The 20,161-nt window shown below is 40.0% G+C and overlaps 1 protein-coding gene across 1 annotated transcript in view; it reads right to left on the reverse strand.

Annotated features, from left to right (window-relative positions):
* The window catches only part of RHBDD1 (rhomboid domain containing 1), a 75,711-nt gene that overhangs the window by 51,128 nt on the left and 4,422 nt on the right, over positions 1-20,161 (reverse strand). Inside the window, exons 3-4 of the mRNA XM_019533049.1 lie at positions 2,620-2,708; positions 1,823-1,873 (exon numbers count right to left, since the gene is read on the reverse strand). Of these exons, the coding sequence (XP_019388594.1) occupies positions 1,823-1,873; positions 2,620-2,708 (140 nt within the window). The remainder of the gene's footprint in view (positions 1-1,822; positions 1,874-2,619; positions 2,709-20,161) is intronic.

The following is a 20,161-nucleotide window of genomic DNA, read 5'->3' on the forward strand; positions in this document are numbered from 1 at the left end:
CTGAACTTCCATATACTCATGGACTCTCACAGGTAAAACTGAATGTTGGTATGAGGCTTCAGACTGGAGGTTGGCCAAGGCAGGTTCCAGTGGCTACTCTGGTACCTGCCTTAATCAGCTGCTTTGATCAAGGCTGTGTCAGCTAGTCACAGCCTTGGCTGCTGCACAGCTAAATCAAAAGTGCCCTGCGGATGATAAGAAACCTTTTCATTGCATCCACAGAAGGTTCATCTTATTCCTTTATCTTAAGCTAAGAAGAAGGGTAATAAAAGGTGACCCAGGCTCACTGCTTACACAAGATATTCACTTCCATCCCTGTTGAGGGGTTGAGAATAACACAGAGTTGGTTCATATCAGTTTTAGTGGGCACTGGACTACAACTGCCAAATGCAATTTTTGTTGATTAACTGTTAAGTTTTCTGTGCCAATCAAGCTAAAATGGTGCTGAGATTTCCATGTGTTCTATGTTGCAGCTTCACTGAGTACAACACAGAACTGGAATAGTTGTGAACATTTTGGATGACAGGATTATCATCGAAAAGTATCTGTACAAATTGAACAACTGGGCAGCAAACAACAAATAAAATCTTAGTACGGACAAATGAGAGGTGCTACACATAATGAATTCTAGACCCAAGAGGTAACAGCACTCCACGCAGCACTAGATAGGTCTCAGCCAGAGCTGTGTTCAGTTTTAGGCATTGCATTATAGGAAGAATGCAAAGCCTTGAGAGTCTCCATGGGTGAGTGATGAGAAGGTGAAAGTACTTAGGAAAGCAAGGTAATTGAGGAAAGGTTGATGGATCTAGTATTATTTACTTTGGAGAAAAAGGAGATTGGAGTGTGAATGAGGGTGTTCAAATATCTGAAAGGGTTCTATTAAAAAGGAGTAACATTTCTATCCCCTGCCAGAGATAGGATCCAAATATTAATATGGCAGTAGATGACATTCCTGACAATTCCTTTATGAAGTTCAGAAACCTTCTTCTGGCCTCTCCAAGAAATATATGGACAAATTACTTCAAGAAAATGGCAGTCAAAACAATTGCTATCAGCTGCCAGAAAGTACTCTCCTAATTAGCTATTTAATCTACTGCACAACATTGCAAAGGAACTGTCCTCACCATGCAGTGATTGTATGATGAGCCTAGCAGTAGGAACTAACAATGCTTTTGATATTGCTGACTTGATTTTACTTCTCTCTTCCTTATGGGGTTCATCCTAGAGAAGAGTATAGAGAATTTGAGGACTGTTTCACTGTTGTTGCTACTGCTACTACATAAAAATGAAAACAAGATTAGACTCAGTGAGAAAACAGAATGAAGGAAAGGATTAAAAGCAATGTCACATGGCATAACAGGTAGTACTTATTTTGCTCCAACAGTGATTTAAATACAATATAGTATGTTAGATATACTAAGTGGGCCCAGGTTGCAAAGAATATTTCTAGGGCTGCACCGGTGCACACACTACACAGGAAACAAGGGAATTGGAAATTATTCCACTTGAGATATCATTACGTTTTGCAGATTTCGGCAGAACAAATACAACCTATATATATAGTATACTGATGCCTCCTGAAGTATTTGTTGTATAATCCCATAATGGCTTCTCTGATCACATCTTTTACTGTCTACATACTCTCAAACTATACTGTTATTCACAGAATGGAATATGGATCAAAAAGTTGCATTTGATCACCACTTCCTCTACTAACCATTTTTTCTACAATCAATTAACACAGTAGCTTTATATGTTTAATATTTTCTTTAAAAAAAGTTGAAAAGAGATTAAAGAATTTGACGTGCAAGTGAATGCTTACCTGAGTAGGAGCTGCTCTGTCTTACAGAATCACTGAAGGAAGAAAAGCCACCTAGCAGAAAGGAACATTTATTATTCATTGGATTGTAAATACCACTACTATCTTTTTTTTTAAAGTTAAAAGCTAAATTTGTTCTATTACAAGCTATCAAGTAAAACTATGACATTCTGGGTTTTTCATATATTTTTTTCTAATAATAATAGTAATAAGTTTAGTATTTTTAGTCAGCAAGCTACATTCCAGGGGGGCCACAGCTTGCTCTGTGGCCCCTGGCCTCTTAAAACTTATAAAAACTTCATCACCAAACCCTGCATGTAGTTCAAGCACTAGCTGCAAGTAGAATAAATCTACCCATTCTAATACAATGCCAAAACACAGAAATTTGGGGCATTTTTTAAACAACTTTACAAATATCAATGTTTTCAAAACAATTAATAAAAATAAAAAGCTGGAAAGGTATTATAGCCAGCACAATATAGTATTTCTGTGGATTATATATACTTCAAGTAATAGCTTGTATTTTTGTTTGTCATTTTATCCCTAAATAACTATAATTAGTCATCTTAAATTATAAAAAATTGAAAACAATACTTGATTGTTCTCAGATCCATTTTAAATACAATAAAAACACAAAAGCAGTTTTACTTTTGCTTTAATACCGAGCAGATTTTTAATCTAATATTCTGAATCATAAATGTCAAGATCTACAGTTTTAAAGATAAAATGTAGTTTCTGCAAACTTTGAAATTAAGCTGAACCATAACTTGTCATCATGCCAAAGCGAAATAACTAAGTACCTGCACATGTTTTCATGATCATCTTCAGAGGCCCCATGGTGTACATCAATCCAACTAGAATACCTGCCAGATGCCCAGCAAAAGAAGTCCTAGGAGGAATGGAAATCCTTTGTGAGGTTTTGTATTGCTGCTGATTAGATACATTCTGTACTCTCATTATACCAATGTATATCAATTAGTCACAGTTTGCAGTCTTTGTTCCACATGCTGTCTTTTATTTGGTGCAGAGTTTATTACATTCCAAAGAAAAACATTGTCTACCTTCTTTGAACATCAGAATAAAAAAAAAGTCAGATTTAAAAGGAAACGCCTCTAATTTTATGAACAATGAAGAAAGATTGTGTTACAAAAACTGGTACGTTTCAAAAAGAAAAAGGAGCTGGATGAGGTAATCATTTAGATTTCATTCAGATTTAGCTAGTTTCTGTTGTACAGAAAGTAGTATAATCGCAGAATAGTTCTTTGGTCACTATTGACATTATTGGGGTTGACTTTAAGCAACAGTTTTACATCACTGAAACTTTACTAAAATTGATGAGGCTATCCCAAACCTAAAACTGGGATAATACAGTGATGAATCAGACTCACTAGTTGGTCACTATAAGCAATGAATTTTGCAAGCTTTGTACGCACATGTGACTTGGTTACTTATCTGACTTAGTTACTAAACAGATTTTTATGTAATTAAAATTAAAACGTAATTAATTTTCAAGTTTTAGTATTAGGGTTCTAATGAAGCTCCTTCCCATAAATTCTAATTACAGACCGTAAAGCTATAAAATACTGTCTATGTGACCAAACTAATAGACTTCTTCTTCCATTACATCGCAATGGGTTGTTAATTTTATAGGAATAGGTGGCAGTCTTTTCAGGATATATGCCAAAATGACCTTGCTTGGTCAGCAGTGGATGCTAGGACCAGGCCGTCATCACAGTATGGGGAAGCCCCCAGTTGCTGCTGCTTCTTACCACCATCACTTCTCCCTGCCACGAACTAGCTTTCTTTTCTAGAAATGTCAAGGCCTTCTCAGAGACCATGGTTGCAGAACTCAGTTACGTTTGTTGTTTTCCTAGCAACTGTAAAGTAATTTGAAAATCTGATATTCTTCAGGAAAATTGCTATATTAGTATCAAGGTTCTTTTGCAAAAACTTTTAGTTAACTATTATGATTGTTCATATATTTAGACAGTGTTTTTCAACAACAAAGATTTTTTTTGGGAAAGTTCTTCTTGAGTTATGGATCCCAAGTCCTAGTTCATTGCATGTTTGTCTCTACTTAAATAGCTAGAGGGAGAATAAAGACTTCAGCATACTGAGGCCAAGATATCAAAGCTCTTTGTTCTTCAATTAATTTGTTTAACCATCTAGCCAAGTATTTTTCCAACTACTATGAAGACTGAAGTGAGCATTTCACTAAAGAAAGTCTAAATTAAAGATATATTAATGCATTCTATGAAATACATCTTCCTATTCAACACCACCTTTACTAAAACTGATGAATCTACAGGAAAAGTTTGATCATTCTTATGGACTACACAAATCTGGAGAGAGATGGATGGACATCAGTCTTAAATCAGGGAGAAGGCATGACAAGAGAGTACTTTATCACCTAATTCATTAAAAATGCATAAGCTTTTGTAGGCACCAACCAATTTAATCAGGCACTGTGATGGACACGCAGAGAGTACGTATGCTAAACAGAACAGAACGAAGTAATTTAAATAAAAAGGATAGAGAAAGGGGGTAAAGACACTGCTGAGAGAGGTCAATGACAGAATATTCAAGGAAGCTAAAAGTGCTCTACTATAGACTTCCATGCATTTCTGGACTTGATGTCAAATTGGTTTTCATTCATTCTTTCATCTACAGTCTGTATTTCCTTAGCTTATTAATAAGAATGTCATGGGAAACGGTATCACAAGCCTTGCTTAAATCAAGTTATGATCACATCTATTGGTCGACAGAGATGTCAACAGAGCTTGTCACCTTATCACAGAAGAAAATCAAGTTGGTTAAGCATAACTTGCTCTTGGTGAAGCCATGCTGCCTACTCCCCTTTTTCTCTTCCAGATGCTTTGAAATAGATTCCTTAAGGACCTTCTCCATGATCTTTCCAGGTCCTGAGGTCAGACTGACTGGACTGTAATTCCTTAGATCCACCTTCTTTCCTTTTTTTAAAGATGGTCTCTATGGCTGCTTACAGATGTTTAAAAAAAAGGGTACTTTAAACTTGGCACACTCCTGCACCAAGCCCAGCAAGTACATGCCCACAAGAGGCATCACATTACTTGGATCCAGCTCACCCAGCATCTGTATAGATTGGACACTTTAATGGGGCTTTTTTGGTGTCTTTATCTAATAGCTGATTCAATCGGCTTTAGAAAAAAGCACCAAAAAGTCCTGCTGAAGTGCCCAATCTATACAGAAGCTGCGGTGCCAAGTTGAACTAAAGCACTGCTTCTCCTAGGAAAATGCATTTTTTGTTTGCTTTTTTTTTTAAAATGCCTGTAAGCAACCTTTCTTTGCCCTTTTCCAGTCATCTGGGACATCAGCTGACCTCCTTATTCAAATGGCTCTGAAATTACCTCAACCAATTTCACCCATTTCTACATAAAAGAATTAAATGTTTGATTTTTTTAAATGATTTTGTTTTATAAACATTATATTTTATATAAAATTACTTTTAAAAAGTCCAAATAGAAATTAAACATTTTGATGATCAAAATGACATCTTGAAAATTTGCATTTTTTTAAAATGCTGTCACAGAATTTTGAAATCAGAATATAAAATTGTAGAATTTAAAAATTATTCAAGAAATGGAATTTAGCGTCTTCTTTACAGCTATACATACAACAACAGCTCACTAAAGCCAAGCTCAAAATACTAGACAAGGTAGGAACAATCAGTTGCACAAATTCAAAATGGATAGTTCTACTGAAGAGTATCTGGAGTTTAAAATGGATCCCAAACTGAAGGGCAGTCAGAGGAAACATGACATCAGGATTTTAAAATCAGATTACTTTGCACTATTATTAGGCTGGAAAAGCCTCAGGTGGTATATTGTATCCAGTTTCGGTACAGTTTAGAAACATGTGAACAGAGTCTGGAGGAAAGCAACAAAACCAATCCTGGGTTTAATATAGTCAAGAGAAGGACACAAGGTTAGGTGTGATAACAGCATTCAAATATGTAAAGGTTACTTCAAAGACAAAGAGTATTCATAGACATGCCCCGGGAGGTGGGGAGAAGGGAAGAGGGATCTTTAATTAGAGTGGTTCTGAGAGTTGCTCTAATTAAAGTGCCCAGAGTATCACATGCATCAGTGTCTCCCCACACTGAAAAACAGTGGTGGGGGCTCTTTAACAAATCTAATTGAACAAGCTTTAGTTAAAGTGCTGCTACCACCATTTTTCAGTGTGGGGACACTGATACACATGATGCTAGAGTCTGCTAGATCAGTGTTTCCCAACCTTTTCCAACTTATGTTAATAAAAATTTTGTGGCACACCTGTTAAGGCATTCCCCATCCTCATACCTATTGTAGCTCATCGCCATGGCAAAATTCTGTGGCACACCTGTTCATTTCTGAGGGCACACTTTCGTGCCACGGCACGTTGGTTGGGAAACACTGTGATAGACCACGGTAATAACCATGCTCCAGCAGACTCAATTAATCAAGTCTGCTCTGACACACTCTAGTTACAGTGCATCAGAGCAGTCTCAATGTACGTGTATAGGTGCCCAAAGGTTCTCCATGATATTACGATAAACAGCAATGGGCTTCTAATGAAAGCAAAAAGATTTGTTTAAACCACTGGTTCTAAGACTTAATGCATCCCATAGAAAACACTAGGCTTTTAAGTTTTTACATGGTTTTTGACTATGGAAAAATAACATAGCAGTTTCTCTGTTGCAAAGAACTTAAAAAAAGACCACTACAGGTCTGAATGAAATTTGAAATCTCTGGGTTTACCTTGAGAATCATGTTTGTACATCTCAGTGCTAATGCTGCATAGCATCCCAGGGCACCCTTGAAAAGATCAAGGCAACACAACCATGGCAGTGTGGTTGAAAATCACTGGTTTAGACATTAAGAAAATCACATTGTAAAAAAGTTAGGGACTGCTGGTACACCCCACAGTGTTTACCTAGCAGATGATCTAGAAAGATTTTGGAGTCTTCATCAGTGCAGGTTTCACAGTTCAGGTTAAATAAACTTCTGTCAGGAAAGACCCAAGTACAATTGACTGTATACTTTTCAAGTCCTCTTCCAGTCTTATTTTTCTATTAAAAATGTTATTTTTCTATACTGTAGTTACATAATCAGAAAATACTGACAGATATGGTCATTATCACTTGTGAACTGATACTGTATTATTCATAGCCTTCTTTGCCAAAACGTTCAAATTTTTCCTTGACTGCTTACTAAATAAAGAAACCTGAATTCAAACGTGCAAAGACAAAGCTGGTGATTTTAAAGTTACTCCCTGCCTATCAATTGTTGCTGTATCATTACATCTGTCACGGGTCATAAAATAAGCTATTCATAACTAGCTACATTAGAATATCGGATGTTGCATAAATACCTTCCCTACTGCCACCCCAACTAGACAAAACAGTTCACGCAAACAAGAACGTTAAATATTTCAGGAAGTGTCCTGTGTAGAAATCTATAACGATAATAGGCTCATTCTTTCTGTCCAGAGCAATCTGAATGGCTGGCTCGGTAGCCAATCACAATGCTTACTGAAATAACCAGCGTGCTCCTCATAGAGAGAATAAGCGTGTTACTATTATAGATCCAGAGGCAATTCAAGCGAACATGGAGGCAAGTCAGTGCTAGAATGAAGCACCAGGGCCTCACTGAAGGAAAAAAAAAGTAGCAAGGCCCAATCTTTCCCTACCTTCACGCCCAAACCTATCCACCTCTCCCACAGCTTGGGGGGCAGCTGCCAGCAGGCCTGGAGCTGTGGAGGGTCCCAGTGCTTCCCTCCACAGTGGTGGCACCCCCTAGGACAGCCTGGGTGGGGTGCCAGCAGGTGGGTGCTGCCCAGGAAGCACCACCACGGCAAGGAAGCACCAGGGTTCCCTGCAGCTCAGGGACTATATGACCCACCAGCACTCCCCAACTCACTCCCCGCTGCAGGAGATGCAGGCAGGCTCCAGGAGAAAAAGAAATAAAAAAGATTAGGCTTCTTGCTGCTTCCCCACCCACCCCAGCAGAGCCTGCCACGCAAGCTGCCGCCAGGTCGCGCAGCCCCAGCCCAACCCAACCCAGCCTCTCAGTCATAGGCACAGAGAGGGAGGGGGGGTGGAAACAGAGCCCCACTGCCGTAGTCCCCCATGGCTAAGAGGCTGGATCTGGCGCATGGGGAAGTCTGAAGCGACTGCCCAGCTATGCTGTGGGGGGAGGGGAAAGCTGGGCTGCAGGGGGACCCCCTGCATGGTGCAGATCCCAGATGGGGAGGCCAGGGCAGAGTACTCTGTTTCTCCCCTGCCCTCCCTCCATTAGTTGAGAGGCTGGGGCTGATGGGAAGTTGGGGCCAAGCTGACTGCAGAGCTGGGTTCCACATGGGAAGCTGGGCAGCAGGGGGAAAAGTTACCAGTGCTGAGGGACCCCTGCACTATACAGACCCTAACTGGGGGCACAGGGGGCAGGGACATGTGCCAGGGTCTCTGTTCCTCCCCTTGCTGGCCCCCCATGCCCCCTGCCAACTGGGCTGAGGAGCTGAGGCTTTGCTGCCTTAGCTGTGACAGTCTAGGGGTGGGGCCAGCCCAGCTTAAGTGGAGTAGAGGAGCACTGTCAGCATGGTGATGGGGGCTCTTTAACAAATCTAATTGAACAAGCTTTAGTTAAAGTGCTCCTACCACCATTTTTCAGTGTGGGGATGCTGATACACAGGTTAGTCCACCTGTCTTGTGAAGAAGGGTTAAATGGGTGCCACAAAGCATCTGGGGATACTGGGGGACTGCGACTTAACTTGAGTTGGGAGGGGATATGGAACAGAAGTTAGATAGACCAATCTAAATTAAACTGATTAAATTTGAAGGACCATCAGAACAGAAGACTTACTGAGTTCAGTGAAATTATAACAATTTTGCCATTAAAACTATAATTGAAAAAGTAGTAACTTCCCCCCCGACATATAGGCCTCTGCCTACAAAGGTGATATTAGTCATATATAATTTGTGACGCATAACATACAGGCGACCCTTGCTATTCATGGGGGCTACATCCTGATATCCCCCGTGAATTATGAAATCCACGAATAAGGCACTGTGTTCATGAGCACCACCTGCATTTATGAATACAGTGCCTCCGGTGGCCTGGAACGGGAAGGGGCATGGTTGTGCTGGTGATGGTGGGAGCCCAGCAGTGGCATTGGGAGTGCAGCGGCAGCGACGGGACCCTGGCACTGGCAAGGGCAGAGCTTCTGAGGAGCTCCTTTAAGTGCATTTAAGAAGTGCGTTTGGCATTTGCAAACATTTGAAACCATGAATGCTGAACTCGCGAATAGTAAGGGTTTCCTGCACAAAATTATCTTTCTTGTGACCAATAAATTGCACAAATTGCAGTTGTGCAGGTTACAAGGATTTTTAAAGTATTTAAAGGGAGATATATATTTAAACCACTAGTTTACATAGCAAATTGGATTTCCATTGAACAAGTTTACATCACAAAATAAAATGACTCTTCTACATACAAATGACAACAGCTTCCTAGTTGAAATAAATGCAGTATCCCCTCCATTCTGTCCTTGAGAAAATGTATGCATTCTCCCTCAACATATATGGCTGTTTGTGCAGAATTTTTCTAGAGCAGTGGCACCCAATATTTTTGCCCTATGGCTGGATAAGCTGTGCAGGTTAGTTTACAGGCCATATCTGGTCCATGGGCCTGATGCTACCTTGTTGGGTTGGCCTAACCAGGCCCAATGCCACCATATAGAACTTGGAACTTTGGCAGTGAGGAGCAGTGGCAGTGCTCATTCCCAAACTACTGTGGAATCCTGGAAGCTGGATGACATGGCTCCACAGGCCAGAAATTGACCATTTCTGCTTTGGAGTTTCTCAACCTTTTTAGACTCTAGGCACCCCTTCGTAAATTCAAAACTCCCCTTGGAAAATGCCAGCTCTTAGTTTGACTGATTTTTGGAGTGTAAAAAGATAATAAAATAATCACTCTGACCACAGGAGATCAGAATATAGGGATTCCTAGGTTTATCTCTGGGTTCATCTTGCAGGTCATGTTTGCACACCTGACGCTGCTAACTTTGCCTGGCATCCCATGGTTCCCTTGACAGGATTTCAAGGCACTCTAGCTGACAGTCACTATTCTGGAATTTTTTTAATAGAGTGTTTAAAAGGGTGAGTTTATGGGGGGAGGGGGATAATTAACAGTAGCTCCATCATATTTCTGAATAAAAAGTATGATTTAAAGAAAAAATATGAGAGTTTCCCACATTTAAGAACAGACAAAGAGTGGGTTCTGTACTTCAGAGGTGCATAGGATGGACACCTTTTAAAGTCTGATTCTCTTTAATGGGAAACAAAACCTAACAATATAAGCATTAAACATCCGATTTCTAAAGTAGAATTTAATTTTAAAAGTTGTATCCTCTGCATGGAAACATATTTTTAAATTAATTTTATGTGTTTGCATAATAAAAAGGCATAGGATTTATAAATGTTGTATGACTGTTTCAAGTGGGCCAGTTGTGCATGTGGGCTCTATAATGTATAAATAAGCCTCTAAATAAGTGGAATTTTTAAATTACACATGTATATGAGTAAAAAAACCTCTTGGTTGGTTTTCTACATGGTCTCATAAATATTACAAGAGCATAACTATATTATTAAAACAACGTATTAAATGTATTAAGCTATATTTGCACGTAGGATTATTTCTTGAAAGGCGCAATCTCATTACATTTCCTTCAGACAGCAAAATTCATTACACAAAAAAGTTCACTTTTTTCAGAAACAACATGAAAAGTGGCCTGAACTAAATATGCATTTTAAATACACATACATGAAAGCCCTATTATCCATTATATTGAAGAGGAAACCTATGGTTTATATAAAAGTGTTTTATTCGATTTGTATTAACCTTTTAAAACAAAAACTTTAGCAGCACTTAAGACCAGGTCAGCACTTCAGCAAAAGGTTTTTTCTTCTTATAGGTTTAAAGCTCTTCCTTACTTTGCAAAATTTTTGTACCAAAGCAGTTTTTAACATATTTCTTAAAGTTTTTTCAAGTGTAAAGATTACATTTTTATAACCATTTATAATATTTTTCCTAATGGGACAATCTTTACATTCTAAATAATCTGCACTAAAACAATGTGCTGAACACTTTCAGCAGCATAAGTAGGATCTGCCCCTGCAACATTACCATTATTTTACACTTTCATAGATTTGAACAGTAAGTCACCATTTTCCAAGCTCCCTCTTAAAAATGAATAAACTATACTGTCCTAGTGCTGATTTTCTTGATCATTTACCTTATGATAGATTTATACTTGCAGTTATTTTAGTAGTAGGCTGTTAAAAATTGAATTTTTATTGAAAAACAATGTTTCCTGCCTACCAGCTTATACTGAAGCTATTCAGAGAGTACCGTTGAAGAAATGGCAAAAATCCAGCTGCCTTCATGGTCATGCACAAGTTTTAAAGAACACTGCCATGGATTTTAGCCTACTGACAATGTACAAATATACTTTTAGGCATAGGGCAAACAAGTCAAACAGAAAGAAAAAGGCTTTCACAATATTCCTTGGTTTTTCCTTCTTATTTGGATTTTGTTTCCATAACTTAGTTTGTGGCCATCTCCGCTTGATAATTCGCTCCCGTGCTGCCTTTGCCTGGGCAGCTGGCCTTGCTTGCCAAGGAACCTCCTGTAGACCCCAGAGGGTTCTTCGATTAGCTTTGGGGTGTCCCCCAAACTCATCTGCCATGACTTCGGATGGTCCTTCAGTGAAGGGGGTCCCCTTTGAGGATGCCTCCAGAGTTGTCATGTGTCCTGGTGGATGTCCACGGGGCTCCAACCTCCCCTACACCACAGCCATATGCCACCCTTCAAAAAAAGAGGCTCAGGATCTTTTGCGGCTAGCTCCTGTTGATGTCTTCACCAGTTCCTACATGTCTCCTCTCGCCGATGGGCGCCTTGGGCTCTGGCCAGACCCAGAGGGTCTGGTGACACTCTGCCTTCGGGGTTGTCCCTTTTGATGCCCTGCGCATTCTACAACAGATGCTGTCAGTTGTTGCCGTGTTTGCATGTGGTCTCTCATCTTCAAATGGGGTCTCTAATTCCCCAAACCTGGTATGGTGTGCTAGGCTAACCTGCTCTAGGCAGGGAACCAAAACAGATTAGACCAAGAAAAAAAAGACACAAATGGAACTCACCACCAGAAAACCCCACACCACAGGAATAACCCAAAGTGAAAGGAAAAGGAACTAAAGACTACGAGAAAAACGAGATAAAGAGAAGAAGAGAGAAGAGGAGCAACCATGGGGCTGAGAGTCCCATGCTCCCCTCGCCCCCAATGCCTCTAGACTAGCGCATCCCCTGGGTCAGGACCCACGCCTTCACCCCAGCCAGGGTCTCTCTCGTCTCCCCCAGGATCCACCTCTGCCCTGGGGTTGCAGCACCCACCGCCTCCGGCAGTAGCTCCCTTGACGGCTCTTGCCGCTGCTGGCCTAACTGCCAGCTCCTCCGATCCCTGCCGGTCTTCCCTGATGTGCTGCTGCTGCTGCTGCCACCACTGCTGGCCTCACTGCCAGCCCCTTTGATCCACACTAGTCTTCCCCAGTGCAAGGATCTCCTGCAGCTGGATGTGCTCCACTCAGCGGTCCCCTGCCGCTCCCCGGCACTCGGCGTCCCTCTTCATATGCTCCTGGGGCTGGTTTTTATCTTTGCTGGGTAATGCCTCTTCGTGACATCACCCAGCTCCAGCTGGAGATGGGCGCAGCTGATAAACCACTCGGGCGGTTTTCTCTAGCACACCTCCTCGCTTCTCCGGAGCCCTGCAACAGGTAGGTTTTTTCTTCTTTTACTTTCATCTGCGGTCTGCCTATAGATGGGGATTCCCCCTTGCCCTATCCTACGTCCCTGGGATTCATTCCCATATAGTCCAGATATGATACTTTTTATTATTTCCATAAAATTGTTCCGGTTAAGATTTTTCATTACATAATGGCTTTAAAAATAACATTTTGACCTCTCTTACAAAAAGTTTCTGCAAAGAGTATTCTTATACTATTTATGAAACCTAAAAAATTTACTCAAATGGATATTTACATAGTTCTGTAAAAGAGCAATTTAAGAGTGTTGCAAGATTCCCCTCTGTGAGGAGGTAATGCTCTCCTCCCTCATCCAAGAACCTGCAACTGCCCCAGTTCCTCCTGTGGGTGCTCCTTTGGGGACCGCTGTTGCTTCTTTCTCCAAACCCCAGGGGGAGAAGGCAGCTATGCTGCTGACCCCAATCCCCTATCCTTATCTCCGGCCTCCCCTGCCCCCGCATACACCTGCTCCCAGCAGCACACTCTGCTGTGAGTGGGCAGGCAGGAGGACATGGCCAGAGCTGCACTTGGCAGCCCAGCTTGTGCTCTCTACTTCTCTCACACTCCCAGGGGACAGGAGGCAAGGGGTCACTGACATGTGAAACCCATTAGAAATAGCTTCAGCAGTGGGGACTGCCCTTGCCTCCTGAGGTTCAGATTACAGGTTGGAAAGGGGAAGGGAGCGGAAAGAGCAGGGCACAGTAGAATGAGGTCCTGCTCTTGGATCAGTGATTTTCAACATTTTTAGTCTCAAGGCCTACTCCATATCTTTTCTGAATTTAGCTCCGTCTCAGGGTTGTTGGCTATTGCTGTGTTAGTCTAAGTACATACGCAGACAAGGCTCCTTGGGTAAATGAAATATCTTTTATTAGACCAAATAAATAGTTGGAAAAATTGTTCTTTGCAAGCTTTTGGGTATAAACACCCTTTTTCAGGGATAGGAAGAGTCTGCTGATGTTTGTACGCTTTCCTGGGTGGATTAAAAGCGTAAGCCAATATGCAAAATGCAGGTTAATGAAAAAGCAAATGCCGAGCAGGGAAGATCAGCGTGGATGGGAGATGATAGGCACGAGATAGATAAATGTGGGAAGAGAAAGGGAAAATGTTGACCTGATGATAGAAGGTAGCTGGTAAAATGTAGCGAGGTTACCAGGGGTTATCAGATGGCAGGCAGATTATAAAGTGCTAAAAATCCTCAGTGATTTTCAACTGGGGTGCCACAACATTCAAAAAAGTTATGTTGGGGTTTTTTTGTTTTGTTTTGTTTTCACAATACTTCTCAGAAATGGTGTGATTTCCTCTAACAGGAGAATGGAATATGTTATATGTTTTGCAAAACATATTATGTACATACACCTTTTTAGGTGCAAGACTGAAGTATGTTTGAGGATAAGAAATCATGTATTGATAGTAACAACATAATAATCTACAGCCTTTCTGCTACTAGTTAGCCCAATATAATAGACTTAATAATAATTTTCTTCCACAGTACAGACAGCTGCATTTTGCATAATATGAACCGAATTCATATGAACCAAGTTCTGAATAGAAAAAGGAAAAAACAGTTCTGTGGACTATTTTAGATCCATGATTTTTACATATACATCACTGAACATTATACAAAGGAGAAAGTCAGTTCACACTTGTAAAGGAATATTTAAAATAATGTCTCATTTAAATAAGAATCATTTAGTAAACATATCCCCAGAGACCCTATTTACCTCATTATTATGAAGTGAATATTATTTGTACAACATGCGTCTATGTAGCATTTCCTGATGACTTCCTTCAAAAGGCTGAAGAGCTTATTATTAAACATACACATTCTAAATAGAAATAATTGCATTTCCTCACTTCATTATGTAGTTTTAATGAAAATAATTAAGAATATTACAGGAAAGCAAATGAAATCTAAATGATTTATTCATGTTTTTAGAGATTTAGCCTAATGCACAAAACTTTCTATATAATGTTCTATTAGTAATGTTCCAGGATCTTTATTTTTTAATTAGAATTTCTGATTAATACTAAATGATCCTAAATGATTTCATTTCTAGCATTTATAATTCTAGCCACCTGAAATATCCAATGACAGTAATAGAACAAGAAGGCTTGCACCTGTCACTGAGTTACCACTCTCCCTCAAACAGTCTTCAGCAGGAGAAAGAAAAATGTAGGAGTTATTATTAATGTACACAATTATATCACAAAAGCCAGTGACTGAAATCAAGTCTGCCCTTAGTTCAAACTATCATTACAGTCTTTTGGGTCAGTTTCTTTTTTTATTTATTTCAATTGTTTACCCTTTGTCTAGTCAAAACCTATATTTGGTAAAGCACATGGGTAAAAACAGTAAGCAAAGGCAGAATTAGCAAATTGACATAATGTGAAAGCCCATCACTTCCTTTAGGTAAAGCAATTAATTTCTCACAACAATAGGATCTAGTTCAACTATTTTACACACAAGATTCATTTACCCATAACTTGTACAGCCAATTATACAAGACAATTTATGTCCTTCATTGCTAAATTAAAATTTGCTTGGGAAGTAGGCCATGTAGCTACTTTAACAGTGCTGAACAAACTATTCAAGTGCAAATGAGATAAAATTAAATAATCACACAAGAAAGAATCAACTGTTGATTTTCAGCAGCACTGCACAGAAAAACACAATTGTTTGTTTCTATCATCATCAAATAAACTTTCCCATATCTGGTTATTTTGTAATAAATTTGGAATGTCCTATAAAAAAAAGTTGCCAACCCAGTCTGGCAAAGAGCATAGGCCAGGAAACTGGTTCTCACTGTTTAACATCACTTTTCTGGACTCTTACGAACAACATTTTTTGCTTGCTTAACTGAATGTTAGCAGGTCAGGGGACACCAAGAAACTAGACATTCCACAAGGCATACTATATGTCTCTTAAAACTTCTGAGTAAATATTCCTAAAGCAAAAGAAAATCCAGTGCTTCCCTGATTCCTTAGTACTAACAAGCACAAACAAATAAAACCAAAAACCTTAAGCAGTAAATTAAATCAAATTTTCTAAGAATCACTGACGCATTTGAGAAAAACGATTGAAGCCTCAAACCTGACAGCTATATCCTTGTGAGGATGGATTCCTATCACGTGTCAGCACACAATTCAACAACAGTCAATAAAGCTTTGCACATGCAAAAGGAATCCACCTAGGTGCAGGAACAGACTTGAAAAATAATCTTGTATATTTTCATACTGACAATCAAGTCTCAGAGACCCACATTAAACTTACACCGATTAACTTAAAACCAGAGCCCTTAGGAAACCAGAGACACTTCTGACTTTAAAGACTGCATCTCTAATGCTATGTTAGTGACTGGGAGCTGTTCTCTCAGTAGATCTGGGGTCAAATTGGAGACTGAAAAAATCAAGACGTTTATTCTGAGACTGACCAAAAAACCCAGCAATTTCTGAAAATCTTGACCTGTGTGTTATTACAGTTAAATCAATGGACATATGTGTCATAGGTGGGACAGAAAAAAGGTTAAATTTAAAACTGAAAACCAAAGCAAAACCAAGCCAAACCTAAAGAGCTTGGTGGCAATAGAAGTAGGAGATTAAAATCTTACATTAAAACTCAGACAGGCAAAGACATCAGCCATTAATATTTCTCTGTATGTTTTACTGAAAAGCTGACATTGACATATCTTCTCTTATTAGATTTAAGTTCTGTAGGGCAAGAATTGTATCTTACGCTTATACAACTCTTCAGCACAATTTCTTATTAGTTCTGTAGTGGCAACCAGGAACATGACAGGCGTCATTCAATAGCTGCTGCAGCACTGTATAAACTGACAATCATAACAGTAAACATTAAATAACTAAATACTACAGCAAAACATTAGGAAGCTCTAATTTAGACAGTGAAAACCAATAAGCAGGAAAAAATTCTCACATACATAGCTGGCTGATTATAGTGAAGCAAAGCACACCTTATATATAGCCTCTACACTCCTCTAATGACTTATGTAGGAACAGCAGTACTCAAAAAAGTTTTACTAAAACTGCACAAATACTGCACAAATAAACATTATGCTGTAAGGGAGCAGTGCAAACAGGCATCTCTAATGACAGGTCAGAGATGACAACAGAGTAGCTTCTCACTAATAAACTATGCTGAATGAACTACTACCTCCCATTTGCAGGATAATTTACAAGTCAGTTCTTTATATCTGCCTACAACCAATATAAGAAAAGCAGATTTACATTGCTGTTACCAATTTCACTGGCATAACATTACTGAAGACACCAAGTAGTACTGCAGGCAAGGTATAGGCCAGGAAAGATTTATTCAAAGTAGCAGAAGTGTTTGGCAAGCAAGAGTAGATCAGGTTCAGTGATTTAGCAGTTCTCAGAGTTGAAGTGCTATAAAATGTAATCTGAAAGAGGGTGAAAGTCTTTTAGCATCAGCAAGTTAGGTCATAAGTCAATGACCATCAACAAGGCAAAACTATAAGACAGTCTGATTAGTAAAGAAGCATTTAACTACAAGCTGTGGCAGAAGGCCACCTCTGTTTCTCCCCCCAAAAACTCTGCTTTGTGATAATTCGGTTAGGATGGGACCAGCAGAGGATACACACCTTACCCCATCCCTTTAGGTAACCTGAGCTGGATATATTCCTGAGGGAGGGGGGAAACCTGCTCCCTCTGCCTACGTGACTGGCATCGCATACCTGGGTGAGGGGTTTGGGCTCCCTGGGGAGCTAGAGACTGTCAGTCTGCCAAGCTACTAGTGATGCATTTCAAATTGGTTTGCTGACAGCCAACAGGTGATGGCCTCCTTTGGACCAGGTAAATGAGGTCATAAGGGCTATATAAAAGTTAAGGACTGCCCAGGAGGAAGGGGCAGCAGCCATGAGGAAGACTCAGAGAGAGAGAAGAGCTGGACCATCTGAAACTTGCTCTCTCTCAAAACTCATGATCAAGGGACTGCCTGCCTCCAGAGGGAATCTCCACCTGCCTCTGGATGATACTTGTGAGTAAGCTACCTGAGATCTAACTAGATATATACCTTGCAGGAACTCAGATGTGTGATCAAAGGCTACCCAGCCATGCAAGTTTGCCCCTTGTAACCAATAAAGTTTTCCTTTGTACCTAGTGTGGGAGACATATTGGGAGTGGGTCTAAATTATGCCTTGGGGTCCCCTTGGTTTGGCTGACTAAGGGAGACCACTACTTGTGTTTCCAACTGAGAGAAGCACCCCCAAGTGCTTGAAGTGAGTCAAGTACACTCGAGGGCTACTAGGCCTGTGTTTCCCAGGCTAGTGGGTGTGCTCCAGGAAGGGGGTCAGCCAGACGTGAGGTGCCCCCAGGGAGGCACTCAGAGCTTGGAAGGTGGTTGGGTGCAGTGATGTGGGTGGCTCAACACAGGAGTGCTCCCTACTGGCCTACCAAACAAGCAGTATCACCCATGTGATTTCCTGAATGGAAGTAGTTAATGGGTTTTTTTTATCCTGACTATGGGAGAATCTCATAAAATAATCCTTTTAACATTAGAGTTGGGCAAAAATTTGCATTTACAACCAAGATTACACAAAATGCTTTCCAAGTTTCACAAAAAAATTCAAATCGGGTTCAACAAAACATTCTGCAATATTTGCAAAGTTAAGGTGAGTTTTAGCAGCCCTGGAAAGATTATTATTATTTTTTTTTTTATAAAAAGCATGGGAAACTGCATTTCATTTGGGATTTTTGGTTTCTTTGTGGCCTTGAACTCACATGAAACAAAACCAAAGAAAAAGCTCACATAAGCCTCTAAGATGTGAAACTATGAAGGGTTTTTTTTTGTTTGTTTTGTTTTTTCACAATTCTGTTAAGTACCACCAATTTACACAACTGACTCACTCACTATAAAACACTTTGAAATAGGTAATACAGTAACAGAATACTGTAAACAAAAAATTCAGCTGGCTGTGCTGGAGAGGCAAAAATTCAGGAGCTAAATGAGGATCTTGTTTTGAATTATTCAAAACTGAGAAATGTTCCTCATGTCTTCCATTGTTTTGTTACAGGAGCTCTAAAAAGAATTAGCTATTACTAAAAAGAGGCAGAATTGGCTTACGATGATAATGATAAAAATCGCTTAATTAGAAACTGGTAGTTATGGGGAGAAGTGATTTTGTACACAAGTTAATGATTAATTAAGGTAGAAAGCCTTGAACTTTTCAACATAAGCTACGTACAGAAGAAAAGCCATTAGCACAACCACTGATTCTACTCATTTTAAGTAAATTAATTTCAATATCAATTATTGACACTTTGCCTTAAATAGATATGCCATATTCCTTGAATGATTCTCGTGAGATAAATTTTCCCCTCATGATTCTCCTACCTTCATTGCTCACATAATTTTGGAAAACTGACTAGAATGCTCTGTCTCTCACCTAACGTTTTTCCTCTACCAGTCTGCTAAAGGTCCGAGTTTATTACAGAGATGGCAGTTTCTCTTCTTGACAAGAACAGCTCGAGTGCCCATATAGCTTTGTTTGATAGATAGTTTTGTATATCTTATCTTTGTTCTGAAAAAGCAATGTGGCTTATGGAAATTAGAAGTAAGATAACCATAATGGCTTTGGGGCAGAACAACTTAGCTTTTCAGTATGCATGGCTCACTGCAAAAGTCCAGAAATTAAAACAAACAAACAAACAAAAAAAACCTTTCAGGATTCTTTATGAAGACTTATATTCTCCCCATCCTCTTCCTCTCCCCCTCCCACATATATATATATATTTTTTTTAAATCAAACCCAACTTCTGGCAAGTTTCCCAGAAATTGAGAAAAATTAAAATGAGCACTTTAGTTTGAACACCACAAAAAAGCATGTTGATACGAAAACTACATTCCTTCTGACCTCTCAGAGTGTGCTGCCAACCTTTCACAGCACAGTCTGAATGTCAGCTTTGGACAAATTACCTGGATTCCCAGGTGACACTATGAAGCAATGTCTTTTTTGTGCATGGGAGGCAAAGTCTGAGTTCAGGCCTGTGATGTGGGTCTCACCCCAAGTGATCAGAGTTTTCATAGCCTCAAAATTAGATTGTTGCAGTGTAATCTGCAGATGAACCACCATTTAATCAGACACTGAGGCTTTACTGCCATAGGATGTATGAAGTGTAAACACAAACACATAAAGGCAAAGTTGAGATCAATACTTGTTATCTGTTTATCTGAAGATGAACATCAAGATAGTGGTTACCTCTGATAGCCTTTTATATGATTATCTGGGAAGTCGTTCTGCTTTCTCTAGGCTACCACAGGGATCAAGAGCTGTTAAATCAGGGGGGCAGCATATGGCCTGTGGGCTACATCCAACCCACCAAGCCCACAGTGCGTCCCTCAGCCCTGCCTGGCTCAGGCACGGGGGGTAGCCCATACCGTGGCACCTGAGGCCTGTCCCAGCATCCTGGGCCATGCAGCAGGGCTAGGGCAACACAGTGAC

This window comes from Crocodylus porosus, unplaced genomic scaffold, assembly GCF_001723895.1.
Source record: "Crocodylus porosus isolate Cpor-Errol unplaced genomic scaffold, CroPor_comp1, whole genome shotgun sequence".
Lineage (NCBI taxonomy): Eukaryota > Metazoa > Chordata > Crocodylia > Crocodylidae > Crocodylus > Crocodylus porosus.